The sequence below is a fragment of the Tursiops truncatus genome, chromosome 9, assembly GCF_011762595.2.
Source record: "Tursiops truncatus isolate mTurTru1 chromosome 9, mTurTru1.mat.Y, whole genome shotgun sequence".
Classification (NCBI taxonomy): Eukaryota; Metazoa; Chordata; class Mammalia; order Artiodactyla; family Delphinidae; genus Tursiops; species Tursiops truncatus.
In genome coordinates this window covers 98,957,321-98,977,348 of record NC_047042.1, presented here as the reverse complement: position 1 = coordinate 98,977,348, position 20,028 = coordinate 98,957,321, and the positions used below count along the sequence as shown (strand labels likewise).

The 20,028-nt window shown below is 47.2% G+C and overlaps 1 protein-coding gene across 1 annotated transcript; it reads right to left on the bottom strand.

Moving 5' to 3' along the window:
* Nucleotides 1-2,369: 2,369 nt before the first annotated feature.
* Nucleotides 2,370-9,206, bottom strand: GIMAP6 (GTPase, IMAP family member 6). Its single transcript, XM_033863472.2, has 3 exons — nucleotides 8,961-9,206; nucleotides 6,835-6,919; nucleotides 2,370-4,517 (listed from the first exon to the last, which is right to left on the bottom strand). Exons 1-3 carry the CDS (start codon nucleotides 9,120-9,122, stop codon nucleotides 3,862-3,864), a joined length of 903 nt encoding a protein of 300 aa, XP_033719363.1. The 5' UTR covers nucleotides 9,123-9,206; the 3' UTR covers nucleotides 2,370-3,861.
* Nucleotides 9,207-20,028: the final 10,822 nt, after the last annotated feature.

Sequence of the window (20,028 nt, the reverse complement as noted above, 5' to 3'; positions counted from 1 at the left end):
TAACCCATGAGTGAAAAAAGAGATCACAAAGAATATGCAAAATGTTACAAACTGAGTGATAGTGAAAACAGAACACACAAAAATTTGGGAGATGTAGATAAACATGTGTAGAGGGAAATTTTATTGCTTTCTATCCTTATGTTAGAAAAGGAGAATGTTTAATAGTTTACAGGATATTGTCGATAGTATGTTGTAGGGACTCTGGGTATTATTATGGTCTTCTGAATAGTACTGTGTTCGCTCTAGCAGGCACTTAAATTCCTGGCAGATCCCTTTGAACTTGGGAAGGCTTGGCTGTCGACGTCATTAGCGAGGGGCTATTCCAATCTTGCTCTTTTAGGGCAAGTCCCTTAGTCCTGATGTGATTTTACTCCCGTTGGTATTTCAGTGGAATACGTGGTGGACCGGAATCTCAAATTTTGTCTTTGCTGCTGAGGGCAACTGTTGAAATCTCTAACTACCTCTTTCAGCCTTCCAAAAAAAGTTTCCCCTGGACCCTCCAGAGACTGCCGTTCATGGGTCAGTCAAAGACTTGAAGGGAGTTTATATGAAGAATTTCTAATGCTCCCACCCAACCCCCTGTGTGGCTCCTTTTGGGAGTTCTCCATCAATTTCTACCCTCTCTGGCTGCCCCCAAACTCAATCCTCTTACTCTCAGGTCACTGTGAATTTCTGCTTGAGCGATATCCCTGGGTCAGCAAGATGGGGAAGTGCTCTCGGGGGGGAAAAGCCACATAAAAGTGGCAGCTCGGGCTTCCCTGGTGGCGCAGTCACCAGGGAAGAGAGTCCGCCTGCCGATGCAGGGGGCGCAGGTTCGTGCCCCGGTCCGGGAAGATCCCACATGCCGCGGAGCGGCTGGGCCCGTGAGCCATGGCCGCTGAGCCTGCGCGTCCGGAGCCTGTGCTCTGCAACGGGAGAGGCCACAACAGTGAGAGGCCCGCGTACCGCAAAAAAAAAAAAAAAAAAAAAAAAAGTGGCAGTTGCATGGCCCCTTATGTTAACTGTCAAGTTCCTTATAGTGTCTCCCTGTATTTGGTCACTTTTCCGTATCTTCTAACAGTTGTTTAGAAATTCTCATTATTTTGAATTTTCTACATAGTGTATGAATGTCATTACGGGAGGATTGGGAGCTGGAAGCCTTCCCTGGGGTTTTTAGCCGCTGCTTTGACCCACCAAGGAGGAAGCAACCCACGTGCTCACTGGGCACTTTGGATTCTCCAGATCTGTGTTTTTCATGCTTTGCTCCAGTGTAGAGATATTTTTTGAGAATAATGAATTCCAAAGTTCACTATCTTCACAGCCTTGGCCAAGACAACCCTCTCTCCTCCCCCTGCCCCCACCCTCACCCACACCACTTCTTTCCTATTGGTACACAGACCATGGAGTTTCCAGAACATACCGACACATGCCTTCCCCGTTCTCTGATGCTGAGGGAGTGATGGCATGAAGCAACATCTATCCCTCCTTCTGAAAAGTCGTGGGAGGTATTTTCCCTGATTTTTAGCAATAAAGGAGAGAAAACCCCATATTCGATATAATTTTAAACAATTCCTTTAGAATTTTTAATGAATGACATGTTTTGAGTGGCGCATCATTTAGAGTCACTGGATGGGTGTCATTTGGTCAGGTGCTTGTATTTTCCATTATGAAATCAATCAAGCCAGCAGAGTTCAAACAAAAGTACCTAAATTAAAGAAATGTATCTTCTTCTCCTGAAGGAAATGCAAATGATTTTAGCTTTTACTTCAATAGCTCTGAAGTCATGAGTCTATTCACTTAGAAACAAGATGGCCTTAATTCACTTATCCTGGAGGCATTTACCAATTCTCCCAACTTTTTTTGTGTTTTAGATTTTTAATGTAACTGAAAGAGTTTCTTTTAACATTGTGTAAATTTAAGGTGTGCAGGGTGTATGGCTGCTGTAACAATATTCATCACACCACATTCTTAGAGTACAATGTTACTGTCTACATTCAGTATACTGTACCTTAGATCTCTATGGCTTATTTCGTGCTTGTTACAAGTTTGGACCCTTAAATACCACCAGTCTTATCCCCTGTGCCCCTACCTCCTGGTAACCACCGTTCTACTCTTTCTTTAAACAGGTTTGACATTTTAGATTCCACATATAAGTGATATATATTACACAGTACTTGTCTTTCTCTAACTTATCTTACTTCCAATCCTCCCAAATTTAATACATAAATGTAAGACAATTCCAACTGGGATCCCAACAAGATTCTTTTCTGAAAATTAAACAAAGCGATTTTAACTTTCACACAGAAGAATAAATGCCTGAAAATAACAAAGGAAATACAAAAATGGAGACTGGGGAGGAAATCAGTGTGTCACATTATAATCAAAGCCACTCTAATCAAATCCATGTTTTATTCATGCAGGAGTAGAAAAGTCAGAAGACAAGATCAGAATCGAAAATCCTGACAGAGATCTTAGGGAATATGAAAAATTAACATATGATAAACGTTGCGTTCCAGTTCAGCGGGACGCGGATCACCTGCTTAATAAATGATCTGGCACAAAGGCTATCGTAAGCATATACCAAAATAAGTCTCTGTTCTGCCTCGAGACACTTGTCTGAATCTTTTAGCAAAAGAAATGCTTAAGCTTTCTTAGGCGTCCGCTGCGTCTGGAGAAGACGACAGCCGCGTGTTGCAGGGCTCTCCCCATCAGCCCGGCAGGCTGTTCCCTAGGACGTCTTACATCATTCACCTGCTTCTTTGCTTTGCAGCTTCCCTTTCTTCTCTGCCTCCTCCCATTCTGTGCACCAAAATACCTTGCTGGGGACCCACCTACACACCAAGACACACCCCACCCACACTTTCTCCCCACTCTCAAGGGAGAAGGGAAGCAGTTGCAGGTGAAGCAGAGGAGGGGTTGAACATCGCCTCTGTTCTCTACAGCCGGACGGCAGGCATCACAAGGGGCAGTAACAGGTGTGTGACCTCCCTAGTCCGAGTCTGCCTCAGGGAAGTGCTCCTCTCTGCCCAAGCCCACTTGGCACCTCCGGGGGCCTCCATGTCCTGCAGCCAGGTCTAGGCTCCATTTCTTGACCAGACCTGGCCCCCTGGATACCCCCACCCCGCTCTGCTCATCATCCCACCAAGAGGTTCCCACGGGGCTCCTTTGCTGCGATTGGGTGGCCTCTTTCAAGAGTGAATAAAAGGGCTGCACCTTCTACCCCTCCCGTTTCTACTTGCTTTCTCCTCCCCAGCCCAGTGCCTGTCCTGCCCCACATGGCACAGGGCCTTAAAAGTCATCATGCCTGCCCCCTTAGCGGGCAAGGACACAGCCCAAGAGATGCAGAGGCACCTGGTCGACATCCCACACTGATTTGCTACATCGACGTTTAAGCGGTGACTCCAGTGGCCAGGATGCTGTGGGAGTTACATGGGCGAATGAGGCACGGGCCTGCCCGCAGGAAGCTGTGGTCCTATCGGTGTTCTATTGCAGACTCGGAATGCCAAGGAGACGTGAGGATGGAGGGGCACAGAGGAGGGAGGGCCCGCGTGTTCTGGAAGGTGTGATGAAGGACCTGCGAACTCAGGAGCCCGCACACCGCTCGCCACCCCAGACCCTGCCCTGGACACTGGGAGGGTCAGTGACCTGTGGGACGGAGAGAGCAAGTGAGGGGCTGGAAGGCAGACTCCGGGGCCGAGGGAGGCTGGCAGGAAGCAGCCGCGGCTGCGTGGAATCCAGCGCGTCTCAGATGGGCGGCCTCCCCAGGAGCTGTGTGTCAGTGCGCCCAGATTCCTTCCGGATGCGACACAGTCCCTGCCACCAGGACTCCTCGCTGCGCCCTTCCTCGGAGCCCTGGCCCTGGGGGACCCGCCCCGCCGGCTCTCACTGGAGCAGGACGTCGCGCTGGGACTGACGGTAAGCCTGGTGGCTGTAATAACGGCCTTCGTGTTCCCACAGGATGGCTTCGATTTGTTCCATGAGCTCCTTCAGCTGGGCGTCCTGCTCCGCCCCCTGCGCCCTGTTGTTGAAGCCACAGTGTCGCCGCTCACACAGGACGTCCAGCCTGGCAAGCTCCCGGTTGTCGGTCTCTCGCAGGTACTCCTCCAGGGTGCCGCCGCCCAGGTATTCCTTCCGCGTGAACACCAGGATGGTGCGGGCCAGGATGCCCGCCCCGAAGAGCTCTTGGAGGCGCCTGACCCCCTCCTCATCCTCCTTGGTGAAGCGGCCCAGCTGCATCACCAGGAGCACCGCATGGGGCCCTGGCGAGGAGGCGGCAATGGCTCCGCAGGGGCCCTGAGTGGTCCCTCGCGGCGCCGCCCCCGGGGACAGGATGTCGGGGGTGTCGATGACCTCGAGCTCCTTCCCCGCCCACGCTCGGCGCCCCCGCTGGAAGGCCTTGGTCACGGGCCCGGCGCTGACCTTGGTCTCGAACACTCTCCGGCCGAGGATGCTGTTTCCTGTTGCGCTTTTCCCGCTTCCGGATTTTCCCACCAGGATGAGCCTCAGCCTCTGCGGGGTCCCTTCATCCTCCCTCAGCCCTGGAAGCATCAAGAGAAGGTGGGAGACCGGGGTTAGAGCCCATCCACCCACTCTAGCCTCACCAGGGGCAGAATGTCCGGGGGGGCGGGGATCAGGAGCAGGGAAGACCGGCGTCAGCATCTGAGACGTGCCCTAGACTCACATTCTTTCCTTCCCTCTCTCTTTTTGTAACTTTTAGAAAAAAAATTATGGTAGAATATACGTAGCATGAAGTTTACCATTTTTAGGTGTAGCATTAAGTACCTTCATATTGTTGTGCGATCATCACCACTATGCAGCCCAAGAATTTTCCATCTTCCCAAACTGAAGCCCTGTCCCCGTTAAGCGCTAACGCCCCATTGCTCCCTCCCGCTAACGCCTGGTAGTCCTGTTCTTTCCGTCTCTGTGTGTTTGACTCTTCTACGGACCTCATGTAAGTGGAGTCAGGCAATGTTTGCCCTACTGTGTCTGGCTTATTTCACTTAGCATAATGTTTTCAAGGTTCATCGACGTTGTCGCATGTGTCAGAACTTCCCTCCTTTTTAAGGCTGAATAATATTCCACTGTAGGTGTAGACCACATTGTGTTTATTCATATGTGTATATATATATATATATATATATATATATATATATATATGGACTTTGGGGTTGTTTCCACCTTTTTGCTATTGTCAATATGCTGCCATGAGCCTTGATGCACATATGTTCAACATCTGTTTCCATTCTTTGGGCTATATTCCCAGAGGTGGAATTGCTGGATGATGTGGTAGAAAAGCTACATTTTATGTTTAGGTTTTGAAACTTCTTCTCAGGGTCACCTTTGTGGGAATCATCCCATCATGACCTGGGACCCTGAGCTTCCTCAAGTACCTCTGATTGGAGACCCTTCTCAGGAAGAGTGGTGAAATTGAAAGCACACAGCCTCTGTGTCGGTCCTCTCCCTGACGTGATCGACCACGTCACATTACCCTTAGTTTTCCCAGCGAGGAGTGTTGTGAGGGTGGGTTCTTTTCAGCCTGAGCCCCAGCTCCACAGCACAGCTGCACACTGGGGTCACATTCTTAAGCTACATCCTTGGAGCTGGGGCTGGACATTCTCACCCAGCAGAACGTTCAGAGCCATCAGCTGAGAGAAGCTTTGTCATGCCAATCTAATACTTAGAAACCCAATGTCCAGATGTTTTAGAAACGACCGGAGCTGGAGGGCAGGAAGGGAATTCCCTTCTCGTGGGCTCCCAGGAGCCAGAGCACATAGAGGAGCGCCCAACCCCAGCCGGCTTCCAAGTCTGTTCCACATTGAGGACATAGATGTGTCTCTGTGACAGAGCCCCGGCCTCCTGAAAGTAGGATTGGCACCGCCTCCTTCCAAATCTCCCAGCAACGCGTTTCTGCTGCCTTTCTCCCTTGGCTGCCTGACCCTCCGACCAGTTTTGACTGGATGATATTGGCTCCCTCCAGCTTCCCTCAGGTGGCTTGAAAGGAATTTGAGTGAATGGGTGGGAGTTTCACAGAAGCAGGGAAGGTGCAGTGTTCATCTCCACCCTCCAATGCGAAGCTGGAGGGAGACAGGGGTCTCCTGTCTGGGCAAGCCTGGAGGCGCCCACGTCATTGGACTTTAAAGCCAGATTTTTAAAGTAATGCTTAATCTCGATTGCTGCCAAAAAAGGGAAATCAGGTGTCAGCACTTGTATTGTAATTTTCCTGTGCAGCTTATTAATATGGCTTTCTCTCAATGGCTCAGGTCACTGAAGTTCATATAGTAAAAAAAAATCAGTCCTGTTGAAATGCATGGTGAATCGCAAATCAATTCTTCTGGCCAGGAAAGTGGATGGATTTCCGGCATTCCTATATCCCTAAGTTCTGTGTCCTCAGGCTAGACGGTGAAGTTGAGCCCATGAAAGTGAAGCCCTGACCCTGATGCAACAGCTTTCGTGGGGAGGGAGTCCCTTGGGAAGGCGGAGCCCGGTCCTGGGGGCACCTGAGTGCATCCTGCTTGTTCACTAGTGCTTGCAGTCCTCATGACCCTGAGAGCTCTCACACTCGAGCCAGCGAGATGCCCACACGGAGGCCGGGGGCGAGCACATCCTTCCTGAGACCCAGTGAAGGGGCGGCTGGCGCTGTGCGTCACCCCCTCGGCCCACTGCGCCCATCAGGGGCCTTTCCCTCCTATCTGGCCGTGTTGAAGAGAGGCCCAACCCAAACGCCCTTCGATGGCCACCGGGTGGGCAAATCTCTGACAGGAGGAGCTCCTGCTGCCTCTCCCAGCGCGCCCCCTGCACCTACGGGTCCCCCGGCCATGCCTCTCTAAGTTTATGTCTGCTGGAAAGATGTTTTACCTCCTGACCCGTCTTGTGTAGGATCCTGAGACAGCCCTTCCTCGCGATTCTCCGGGAGAATGAGTTCATAATATTCTTCTTCCTCCTGAAAAAAGAATCATATGTCTCACTGACTTTTCCACCGAGTTTTAAGAGGCACCTGACTTGTGCCTTTCTCTTGCCAAAAGGAAGTTGTTTGCATTGGTTTGGGGGGGAGAGACAGAGTGAGGGGAAGTCTAAGAGACCTTCTACATCCTTTAGGGACCCTGTTTCCTCCTTTCTCCCCCCTGCACTGTGGTCTCCATTTTGGGGTGATTCTGTGATGGAGAGAAAGGATCAGGGATGCATCCTGACAGCTACTGTCCTGGGAGCAGTGGCCAGCGTGCCTGGGGGACGTGAGCAGGAAGTTGCTGGAGGGGCTGCTGAGGGGCTCTTGGGGCCAGATGATCTGTGGGGAGAGCCCAGCAGCAAGGGCCGCAGAGGCCAAGAGCTGGACGGTGAGGAGGGCGGCAGACTCGGACAGGCTCCCTCTCCACGTCGGGCCCAGTCCCGGTCCTGCTGGGGGCCCAGGGGACTCGGCGCTCCTCCCCAGGCCAGCAGCTAGGTGGTCGCACCGCCTGGGCCTCAATGTCCCTGGAGGTGTGAGTGCTGGGCCACAACTACATGTTCGTGACATCTCTTCCCTGTAGAAGATTCCAGCACATTTTTTGACCTTCTGTAGAGCGATTCCTAGTCCTCTTTGCGAAGGAGGGCCGTGTCACCCACCCAGGAACTGGCGTCATCCTGAGGAGAGAGCAGCGTATCCTGCCTTCAATCCGTTCCACCCTGCAGACCAACACGGTTCCCTGTTTCAGGGGCCCATCATGTTGTAGCTGCTTGGTAGTCTCTGTGGGATGGGGAGGGAACGGTGTGGCCCCATGACTGTTTTTCTGGAATGTGTAGGACACTCAGAGACAATCACAGTCAGATGACATTCTCCAGATGGAGGCTCTGAGTTGAGGGGATGGTAACTCCGGGGGAACGTCCACAGACATAGCTTTCCCGTTGCCACAGCATCCCCGGGGGGCTAAGGCTCTCTGCTCACCTGGCCCACCACCTCAGTCCTCGCCAGATCCCAGGGGCTGGCCGGGGACCTGCGGGGCTGTGGCTGCAGGACTGGGGGTTCAGTGATGTCAGCTCTAACGTGCCAGCTGAGAGTGGACCCAGCCCAGGAGGTTTGGTGACTTTCCAGGGAGAGTGACCAGGCCAGGTGAACATCTTCACCCAGACCTGTTCAGCCGCATTCTTGTGAGGACACAGGCTTTTACCTCTCAAAGGGGCCCCCTGTCTTTGCAAAGTGGAGATCCCTCAATCTCTTTGTCCTTGGCGCCCTTACATCACTGGTGGAAGCGGAAGCAGCACTTCACCCAGGAAACCTCCTTCCTCCTCTAGAGAGAAGGGTGGTGAGAAGAAGATACAGGCCGGGCCGGGACCAGGGCAGACCCTGCACTCCACCCTCGCGCCCAGACAGCGCGTCTGCCCTGCCCCTGGCCGCCTCAGCCTACACGCTGCCTGACAGGCATCACATGTGTGCCACGTGCCACAGTGTTTGTCTCCAACACGGAGCAGACACGTCACCTTTGTGAGGTTTCTCAGGAAGGCAGCGAAACTCACAGAAGCGTCTTGCCCAGGAGTAAGCAGTGACTTCCAGGCAGAGCACAAAGGGTCCAAGGTTCTCCCGACTCTCAGCCCTGGCTCCTCTCATTGTACCTCGGACATGCGTGCACACACACACACACACACACACACACGACTTACACACATACACTCACAAAAGTACGAACACACACAAACATAGCACACACAGCTACACAACACACATGAACATATATGTTCACAAACACAACACACAAACACATACACAAACACGAACATAAGACACAAACACCACTCACACACATATACTCACAAACGTATAAACATACCTACCACACACACACACAAACATAACACACACAGAAAACACACATATACTCACCTACACACAAAGAGACATACACAAAAACACACTACCCACACCATCCCCACTACACACTCTCAGAGATGACACACACACAAACACAAGTACACATCACACACAGACACAGTCCCCACACACTCGGACTTACCGCCCTGCTGCCCGCTGGGCAGGACGAATGGCCGTGTTCTGTGTCTCCCGGGGTCGGAGGCACTCGTGAATTCTTTGTTTCCCTTTCGAGAGCTGCCACATTGCAGGCTGAATGGAGAAGGTAAAAGAAGGTGTCCCGGGCGTGTGAATAGATAGAGGACATAGCTTATAGTTTTTCAGCAAAATGTGATCTGAGAGCTCAGCTCAGAAACTGCCCTTGAAAGTGCAGCTGTGAGCTGTGAGATGAGGGAAGAGGAAGTGGTAGGAACACCCAGGAAGCTCTGCCGGCTGCACTTCCTCTGCAGCCGTGATAACAGCCACAGGAAAAACAACACGCGCATTGTTATGATTTTTATTCTGCACTAGCACAACTAGAGCTCAGAGGCTTAAAGGAAAGCAGCAGATCTCAGAAAATGTTGCGCCGGGGGAATGATTTTACGGATTTCCTCCCTTTTTTGAGAATTGCCCACTTCCTGCAGACATCCTCTGTCCTCCGGGTCATGACAGATATTCATTGTCTCTCTTTCTCCCCCAGGCTCCTCCTTCGGCCACTCCACTGGCTGTCCAGGGTCTCCAGCTTGCTGACCCTACATCTTGGGACTCATCAGCTCCATAATCCCATGGACCAGGAGCCACACGAGCCAATTCTTTATAAGCTCTCTACATGCGTGTGTGTATATACACACACACACACACACGCACGGCATGCATACGCGCACACACACACATATGCACACACACGCCCACACACACATTCTGCGTCTGAAAATTCCCAAATCTGTGTCACATCTGAGTCTGGTCCTAGTGTTTGCTTTGTGTGTTTTCTCCTGCCTTGCAGCACGCCCTGTAATGTTGCTGAAAGCCAGACATGATATGTCAGATATTAGGAACTGAGGGGAATAGGCCTATGGTGTGAGGTTTGACGTTGATCTGGCTACGAGCTGTGTTTAATGTTTGTTGTAGCTGCTAGAGGCTTCAGTTTCCTCTAGTGCCCTTGTGTTGTCTCCCCCATTGTCTGTGGGTTTCCCTGAAACCCCTTCTTAGAGCTTGTGCCTTGCTGTTCTCTCAGCTTTAATTCACCGTTTTCATACTGGACTCCTGCTAATGTGGGGTAGGGAGTGAAGGAGAGGAAGCATCATGTTGGGATTGAATCTCACTCTTAAAGTGGGTCTGTGTTTTTTGACAGCGGTCCCCAACCTTTTGGCAACAGGAACCGGTGTCATGGAAGCCAATTTTTGCCCGGACAGGGAGGGATGGGGTGATGGTTCACGCAGTAATGCCATTGGATGGGGGGATGGTTCAGGCGGTAATGCCATTGGATGGGGGGGGATGGTTCAGGCGGTAATGCCATTGGATGGGGGGATGGTTCAGGCGGTAATGCCATTGGATGGGGGGATGGTTCCGGCGGTAATGCAAGCGATGGGGAGCCATGGGGAGCGGCAGGTGAAGCTTCGCTCGCTCGCCCACTGCTCACCTCCTGCTGTGCCACCCAGTTCCTAACAGGCTGTGGACCAGGACCAGTCCACCATCCGGGGGTTGAGAACCCCTGCTTTGGGGTGCCAACAACATTCTGTGTCTTTAGCTGAGTGCTTGTTACTTGGATGTGTTCAGTTTGTGACAACTGACAATTTAGTGAGCTGTAAACATATGAGCTCTTTCCTCTATTAATACTACACTACGGGGACTTTCCTGGTGGTCCAGTGGTAAAGAATCCACTTTCCAATGCGGGGGACGCGGGTTCCATCTCTGGTCGGGGAACTAAGATCCCACATGCTGCAGGACAACTAAGCCGGTGCACCACAACTACTGAGCTCGCGCACCACACGAGAGAGCCTGCATGCCGCAAACTACAGGGCCCATGTGCCCTGGAGCCCGCGCGCTACAACTAGAGAGAGAAAACCCGCACGCCACAACTAGAGAGAAGCCCGCACTGCAACTAGAGAGAAGTCCAAGCAGATTGAGCACTGTAATGAAAAGATCCCGCATGCCACAACAAAGATCCTGAGTGCCGCAACTAAGACCTGATGCAGCAGCACCCCCCAAAAAATAAGGAAAATAAATATTTTAAAAATATACTATACTGCACAAAAACTTAAAATTGAAAACAAAAAGAAGAAAGTGACTAATGAACACACACAAGATCATAGATCAGAAAATGCAAGTGTATGCAACACGCCTGGAAGGAACGCTATCGTGAAAATGTCAGTACATTCTTCCTAGGTTTACTGATGCATCTAATTCAATGCCGATTTTTTTAAAGGTCCTTGTAATTTTCTTTTTTTATACTGGTTAGGGAAGTTGGTTCTAAAGTACAGATGAAAATACACCTGTAAGTAAAGCCAGCTTCCAGAAGGACTAAAACAATCTCATACGATGGAGTCACCGGGAAATGCCCCGAGCCCTACGTTCCACAACCTGGGTGCCCCCGATGCTAAGCCAGGACCCCTTCTCCCCAATTCTTCCCCGCTTCCCTCCCAACTCAGAGAGGAAGATTACACTGTGTGCTTCGATGGGAATCACTGGCTGAGTTCACCAGGAGCGGATTCTGAGATGAAAATGTGCAGGCGTGAAATTCATTCAGGAGCGCTCTTGGGATCAAAACCTGTGGGGGAGTGAAGGAAGAAGGACTGGGCAGAAGGAGACACTGGGCTGCGATGAGTCACAGCAGAGGCCTCGGTCAACCTTACCAGGAGCTGGAGCTACGATGGAGGCACAGAGCTGTCCCAGACTGGGGCCTTTATGCCTCTACATCGACCAGTCAGGAGATGTGACTGCCCTGGGATGGCGGGACGATCTTGCAGGAGCTGAATCTCTTCCGCGGACAGTAATCCTGAGGGAATGCCTCAAGGTTATCGGGAGGGGGTCAGCGGTGAGTTACCCTCCATCAACACTCCTATCAGCTGGGAGGCTGGGGGCTCCAGTCCTGAAATGGCGGTGGGGGTGGATCTCAGTAGCAGACCAGAGCATATACTAATACTGAGGAGCAAAATTTGGGCTCCTCAGTATTTGGGCTCCTCACCAAAATGTCCACTGCTGTAAACATATATGAGCTCTTTCCTCTATTAATACTACACTACGAGGACTTTCCTGGTGGTCCAGTGGTAAAGAATCCACTTTCCAATGCAGGGGACGCGGGTTACATCTCTGGTCGGGGAACTAAGATCCCACATGCTGCGGGACAACTAAGCCGGTGCACCACAACTACTGAGCTCGTGCACCACACGAGAGAGCCTGCATGCTGCAAACTACAGGGCCCATGTGCCCTGGAGCCCGCGCGCTACAACTAGAGGGAGAAAACCCGCACGCCACAACTAGAGAGAGGGTGTGGAGAAAAGGGAACCCTCCTACCTTGTTCATGGTAATCTAAATTGGTGCAGCCACTATGGAAAACAATATGGAGTTTCCATAAAAAACTAAAAATGGGGTTACCATATGATTCTGCAATCCCACTCCTGGGCATATATCTGGAAAAGACGAAGACTCTAATTTGAAAAGATTCATGCACCCCAATGTTTATAACAGCACGATTTACAATAACCAAGACATGGAAGCAACCTAAATGTTCACCAACAGATGAATGATAAAGACGATGTGGTGTATATATAGATAGATAGATAGATAGATAGATAGATAGATATACACAGTGGAATATTACTCAACCATAAAAAAGAATGAAATAATGCCATTTGCAGCAGCGTGGATGGACCTAGAGATTATCATATTAAGTGAAGTAAGTCACAGAAAGATGAATATTATGTGATACCAATTATATGTGGAATCTAAAATACAATTGAACTTATTTACAAAATGGATATAGACTCACAGGCAAAGAAAACAGAGTTACCAGAGGGGATGAGGGGAGGCATAAATTAGGAGTTTGGGATTAGCAGGTGCAAACTACTACATATAAAATAGATAAACAACAAGGACCTACTGTATAGCACAGGGAACTCTATTCAGTATCTTATAACAACCTATAATGGAAGAGAATCTGAAAATCTGATATATACATCAATTTGGTATACACCTGAAACTAACACAACATTGTAAATCAGCTGTAGTTGTGTTTTTAAAAATTGGGGCCATTTCACAGGGTTTTCTGGAGCCAACACTAAAATCCAAAGCAATGACTAAGATTTTGGGAATCTCAGTAGTACAGCAGGTGCATGGAGGTAAAGGTTTCAGCTAGGCAACCCTGAAGCACCAATCAAATTACCAGGCAACACTTTCTTTTTCTGTTTCAATACAAAATGTTGTCTTCATCGGCTGCACCCGATCCAAGCTTCTGTGGTCAGAGATTTCAGAAGGAGCAAACACACTTTTCTTTAACTGAAAGCAAATACCAGTTCAGATAGTTTTCTTGGAGAGAACTTGAGATCTCATCAATTTTGCAAGAGAATGTGACTGGCCAAGAAGAGGGCCAATGGAGCTTGTGAGTGGGCTGGGGGGAGAGAGGGGCGAGAGGAAAGAGCAATAGAGAGGGGGCCTGAGTGAGAGTGGAAGGGTTGTAGGAGGAGAAGCTCAGAGATTTATTTGTGTGATGTCCATAGATATCATATTTAATAGGACAGACCTTTTTTTTTCTATGCTTACAAAAGTTTTAGTTGTTATAAGAATTCTTTATGATATAATGTTAGGTATAAAAATCAGGATATAAAATCATTAATATATTACCGTTGAAAAAACAAGGCACACGAAAAAAGGAAAGATGTTCATATTAAATAGCCTCTAATTTGGAAGTGGAACTATATATAATTTTTATTCTCTTCTCAAACTGCTCTCTATTTTACTGAGTTTTCAACAATGTGCCCCGATTTTAATGACAAACATTTATTGCAAAATGTAGACAAAAGTTTAGTGTTTTTATAAAATTTAACACTTAAAAGTTTTTTTCTGGCATGATATATGGAAAATTCTGACTCTGAAGCAAAGGTGCCCAAACTACCCTCCAAGGGCTATATAGAGCCTGCTGCCTGTTTGTAAATAAAGATTCAGTGTAACATTGCTACCTCACCCATCTACTAGTTTACTATGATCTGGGGCTGCTTTTGTGTTCCAACACGAGAGCTGAGTGATTGTGACTGCAAAGTCTAAAATATTTACTGCTGGTAAAAATGTTTACATATTCCCACTTCACATGGTAATATATATATATATTGAGGTGCATGAGCTGCTTGTATATTTTGGAGATTAATCCTTTGTCAGTTTCTTTGTTTGCAAATATTTTCTCCCATTCTGAGGGTTGTCTTTTCATCTTATTTATGGTTTACTTTGCTGGGCAAAAGCTTTTAATTAGGGCCCATTTATTTATTTTTGTTTTTATTTTCTTTACTCTAGGAGCTGGGTCAAAAAGGATCTTACTGCGACTTATGTCAAAGAGTGCTCTGCATACGTTTTCTTCTAAGAGTTTTATAGTGTCTGGCCTTACATTTAGGTCTTTAATCCATTTTGAGTTGATTTTTGTGTATGGTGTTAAGAAGTGTTCTAATTTCATTTTTTTACATGTAGCTGTCCAGTTTTCCCAGCACCACTTATTGAAGAGGGTGTCTTTTCTCCAGCATATATTCTTGCCTCCTTTGTCAAAGATAAGGTGACCATAGGTGCATGGGTATATCTCTGGGCTTTCTATCCTGTTTCATTGACCTATATTTCTGTTTCTGTGCCAGTACCATACTGTCTTGATTACTGTAGCTTTGTAGTATTGTCTGAAGTCAGGGAGCCTGATTCCTCCAGCTCTGTTTTTCTTTCTCAAGATTGCTTTGGCTATTCGGGGTCTTTTGTGTTTCCATACAAATTATGAAATTTTTCGTTCTACTTCTGTGAAAAATGCCATTGGTAGTTTGATGGGGACTTCATTGAATCTGTAGATTGTGTTGCGTAGTATAGTTGTTTTCAGAATGTTGATTCTTCCAATCCAAGAACATGGGATATCTCTCCATCTGTTTGTGTCATCTTTGATTTCTTTCATCAGTGTCTTATAGTTTTCTGCACATGTGTCTTTTGCCTCCTTAGGTAGGTTTATTCTCTTAGGTATTTTATTCTTTTTGTTGCAATGGTCAATGGGATTATTTCCTTGATTTCTCTTTCTGTTCTTTCATTGTTAGCGTATAGGAATCTTTGTTCTACCATCTCCTCTTGGTAGTTTGTTTTCATTTTTGAGTTTGTGTTCTTATGATAGTGTTTCATAGTGTAAAGCACTTGTGGGAATGTTCTCTACTTTGGGTTACATTCTACTGTGATTGGATTCCATTTTATGTGTCATATACATGTGTGCATGTGTACGTGTGTATAGATGCACACACACATTTTGACTAACTTCTTCCTTTTTCATTTTTTCAGTGGCATTTGCCCAGTTGATGCATTGGGTTTTTTGGGTTTTTTTTTTTCATCTTGATAACTTTCTCTTTTCTATTATATAGTATTGTGATCTGTTGGCCTCTTGGTCCTATGGTTCTATAGCCATTGCTATAACTACTACATCATGGTTTTAGATTTTTTTAATTTTATTTTTTTATGATAAGAACATTTAAGGTGAAATCTAACCATAAAAAGGTCTAGAGGTGTCTCAAAAGGTTAAACATAAACATACTATATGATCCAGCAATTCTACTTCTGGGCATTGATCCAAAAAGTTGAAATCAGGATCTTGAAGCAATATTAGCACTTGCATGTTTATTGCAGCACTCTTCCCAATAGCCAAGATGTGGAAACAACCTGAATGTCCATCAACAGATGAGTGCCTAAAAAATTGTGGTATCTATGTACAGTGGAATATTATTCAGCCTTAGAAAAGAGGAAAGTCATATGCCATATGAGACAATATGGATGAAATGTGAGGACATTATGCTAAGTGGAGTGAGCCAGTCACAGAAAGACAAATACTGTATAATTCCGTGTATATACAAAATAGTCAAAGTCATAGACTCAGTGAGTGGAATGGTGGTTGCCAGAGGCTGGGGGATGCGTAATGTATTGTACACTTACAATTTTGTTAGGAGGGGCTGACCTTGTCTTAATAGTGCACTTTTTCAGGCTCGCAGACTTTGAGAACAAACTTATGGTTACTGCGGGGAAGGGTGGGGGAAAGGGATATTCAGGGAGTTGGGGATCAACATGTCCACACTGCTATATTTAAAATGGATAACCGACAAGGACCTACCGTATACCACAGGGAACTCTGGTCAATGTTCTGTGGCAGCCTGGATGGGAGGGAAGTTTGGAGGAGAATGGATACGTGTATATGTATGGCTGAGTCCTTTACTGTGCACCTGAAACTATCACAACACTGTTAATCGGCTCTACTCCAATATAAAATAAAAAGTTAAAAAAAATAGTGCACTTTTTAGTCGGTGGCTGTTGTGATAGTTTTACCTGGAAACCTGTCGTTTTCCTTTACTAGGTAGTTAGTGTTCCCAAGGCAGACCTTCAGACCTGGAAGGCAATTTAGAGAGCATTCCATTAAATCTACTCTAACTCCCTTTACTCACTGAAAAAGAATCAAATTCCGGAGTACTGGTGACTCTCCAAAAGATTCAAATTCCAGAGAACTGGTGGCTCTCCAAGGCTCGTGGAGGTGGACAAGGAAAGATTAGAACCTTGCCCACTGAACTCTCATCTGGATTCATCCAACACTTCACAAGAAGGAGGCTGTGTCCCTCCAGGTGCAAGGTGTGGGGTGCAGGAGGGGTGCTATAGGGAGACGATTAGCTACTCTGAAGAAAGAATATAACCTGTAAATCCAGCTGAATCTCTAAGTTGCAACGTGTCTCTCAGTCACTCAGTTAAGTTTCTTTCCCGGGTTTTCCTATATTTCAATGCACTTTGTAGCACTACCTTTTTATTGAGTGGCTGCCATGCTCTAGGCAACGTAAGAGATCTTTATAGAGATTTCTATCCTACGAAAGCCTCATGGCAACCCTGCAAGATTGGCTTTATTGTCCCTTTTCATAGCAGAAAGAACTGAACCTCAGGGAGCTGAAGGAATTTTCTAGAAGTGGTGGATCTGGACTCACAGTGTAAGTTGGTTCTTTTCTGAAGCACATGCCTTTTTCACTTTGCAGCCTTTCTTTCACCTGGAGGTCCTCTAGATCTTCCAAGAACCACTGGAGAAACATTTTTAAATGTTTTTTTTTTCCCCTGACTATGACTCCCACCTTTGGCTTCCCAAGGTGGAAGAGAGAGAAAAACGATCTGTGAAATGTGAACCCTCCTCCTTGCCTTCCCTAATGACAGGCTTGCTAACAGTTTACCATTTGGGAAAGAGTGTGGACTATTTTCCCCTGATCCGCCTCTGACCTGATGTAAAGTGTACAATGATGGGTCCGAGAAGGAACAAGAAGAGGCCGTAGTGTGCAGCGGTTAAGAGTGAGCATGGTAGTCAGACAGCCTTTGACTCAAATTCCTGTTCAGCCCAGTACTTTTTAGCACCATGACCTTGGGCAAGTTTCTCAGTACTTTTGAACCACAGTTTCCTTACCTACAACATTAGAAAAATAATACTACCTTCACCCTAGAATATTTGTAAGTAGTAAATATTCCTATGAAACATGCATATCAGAGTGTCTGGAATATAGTATATACTCAGTAGTGGTTGCAAAGGCATACATACATCTTAAACCTTTTGCTATAGAACATTTCAGACATTTACAGAAGAATAGTATAATCAACACCCATATATCTATCACCAAGTTTTGACAAATATCAACTCCTGACCATTCATGTTTCCCGTATATCCCAACCTACTTCCCATCCCAACCCTGGATTATTTTGAAGCAAATACTAGACATTGTATCATTTTACCTGTAAATATTTTAGTATGCATATCTAAAACAGAAAGATGATTTTTTAAAAATATAACCACAGGGCTTCCCTGGTGGCGCAGTGGTTGAGAGTCCGCCTGCCGATGCAGGGGACATGGGTTCACGCCCCGGTCCGGGAAGATCCCACATGCCGCGGAGCGGCTAGGCCCGTGAGCCATGGCCGCTGAGCCTGCGCGTCCAGAGCCTGTGCTCCGCAACGGGAGAGGCCACAACAGTGAGAGGCCCGCGTACCGCAAAAAAAAAAACCCAAAAAACATAACCACAGTATCAAAGGTACTATAAATCTTGAATTTTATCAAATATCCTCTCATTAGAGTTTAGATTTCAAGGATTATCTCATAATTTATTTACAGTTTAGTTTGCTTGAATCAGGATGGAAAAAGAAAAAAAAAGGTCCTATAAGATGATCCCAGGTCATTTCATGCCTTTCCTGCCTCAGACTTTGAATCAGTCATTTCTCCAAGAATCCCTGGTTTCTTTGAGTAGAAACTGGTCCTGAAGACTATAATCTGGTTGGTCTAATTAGCCCATTACAGACATTCTTCATTTCTGTTACATCGCTTTTTGTTTGTTTTGTTTTGTTTTGTTTTGTTTTGTTTTGCTCACGGGCCCAGCCGCTCCGCAGCATGTGGGATCTTCCCGGACCAGGGCACAAACCCGTGTCCCCTGCATCGGCAGGTAGACCCTCAACCACTGTGCCACCAGGGAAGCCCTGTTACATCGCTTTTGATCTCAAGCATTTACTTTTGGTTCTTTCTTAGGATTTCCATGTCTCTGCTTACATGGCTCATCTGTTCTTACATTATAGTCCGTGCATATTCATCTTAGTTGTTTTAAATTCCTGGTTTAATAATACCAAGATTTCTGCGTGGACAAAACAATCTTGCCTGCCATTTCTATAAACATGAATGTTGCCCATCAAGCCATCAGCATTGCAGCCCCTGGACAGTGGGCCCTGAGGGGAATTCAGAACAGAGGAAAGCAGGATACTTGCCCTTGGATAGCTAAGATGAATATCAAAGGAATGGTTTCAGTGAGCCCAGACTCTTGCATCTTCCCGGACATTACATCACTAACTTGAGATGTCCGGTTTTTGTGTGACTAGCAATAACCTTTTGACGTTTGACTACATATTTGTTTTGTTTTGTTTTCAACAAAAACTCCTATATCTCCAGGCTCCTCCACTACCTCTTTGGAACAGTCCCTCAGAACTATCTGAGAGGCTGTCTCCCCAGCTATAGTCCTCAGTAATTCCTCAAACGAAACAGAATTCTCAACTTTTAGGCTGTGCACCTTTGCTCAGTCGACACCTACCATGTCTGGTTCTGATGCTTGCTCTGTCTCTTCAAATTATGTTTTTTGCTCTTTAGTACACCTTGTAACTTTTCTTGTTAGCTGGACATGAAAAAGAACTGCTGTAAAGAAGCCTTTAGTAATGGGGTGATGGGGTGGGGGAGGAGAAGTATTCTATAGTCCTATGATTATATCTCAGTTCTAGTGAGACTTTGCCTCTGGACTGTGGACCTCACAAGTGTTTTTCAGTTTTCTTCTCCCGACTTAGGTGGGACAGTAGGGTTCCAGTGGTCTGGAAGTGGGTATTTCCCTTTTCTGACATGAAAGGCTTAGCGCTGACTGTAGTTGTAGAGTTTTCTTCCTCCAGGTTGGTGAGGCTCTGATAAAACCCCTGCAGGTTAGGCTCTGGTTAACTGGTTTCCCCTGAGGGCAGGCCTTCTTGAGAAGAACAAGATGCTCTGCTCTATTTCAAAATGGTTCCTTTGCCCCTCCCCCTGCAGGAAGCCACAGGGGATTTTTTCCCCCCGATATTTACTGTGAGAACCTGGTGGAGCTCTTAGAAGTGAAACTCACAGAGGTGTGGTGACGCCCCCCATGACTGGGTCCCCCTGGAGTTTTAACTCCAGGCTGACCATCGAGTAATTCGTCAATCACAGTTCGGGGCTTCCTGCCCAGCACTGCTGCCCAGGGTGAGTCTGGGCTCTGCAAAGCCAGGACTCCCTGCATTCGCCTGTCTGTTCTCCAGACTTGGGGGCAGCAGTTTGCCCTGTGTCCTCAAAGGATCTCTTAAGGATTTAAGAAGAGTTGCTTTTTCAGTCTGTTCAACTTTTCACTTATTCTTAGGATGGAGTAGTGACTTCCAAGCTCCTGACATGTAACTGGAATCTGGAAGTCAAATTTATCAATTGGATTCCATATTGCATCTGTATTTTGTTGTTGTCTAAAACTACAAAGAAT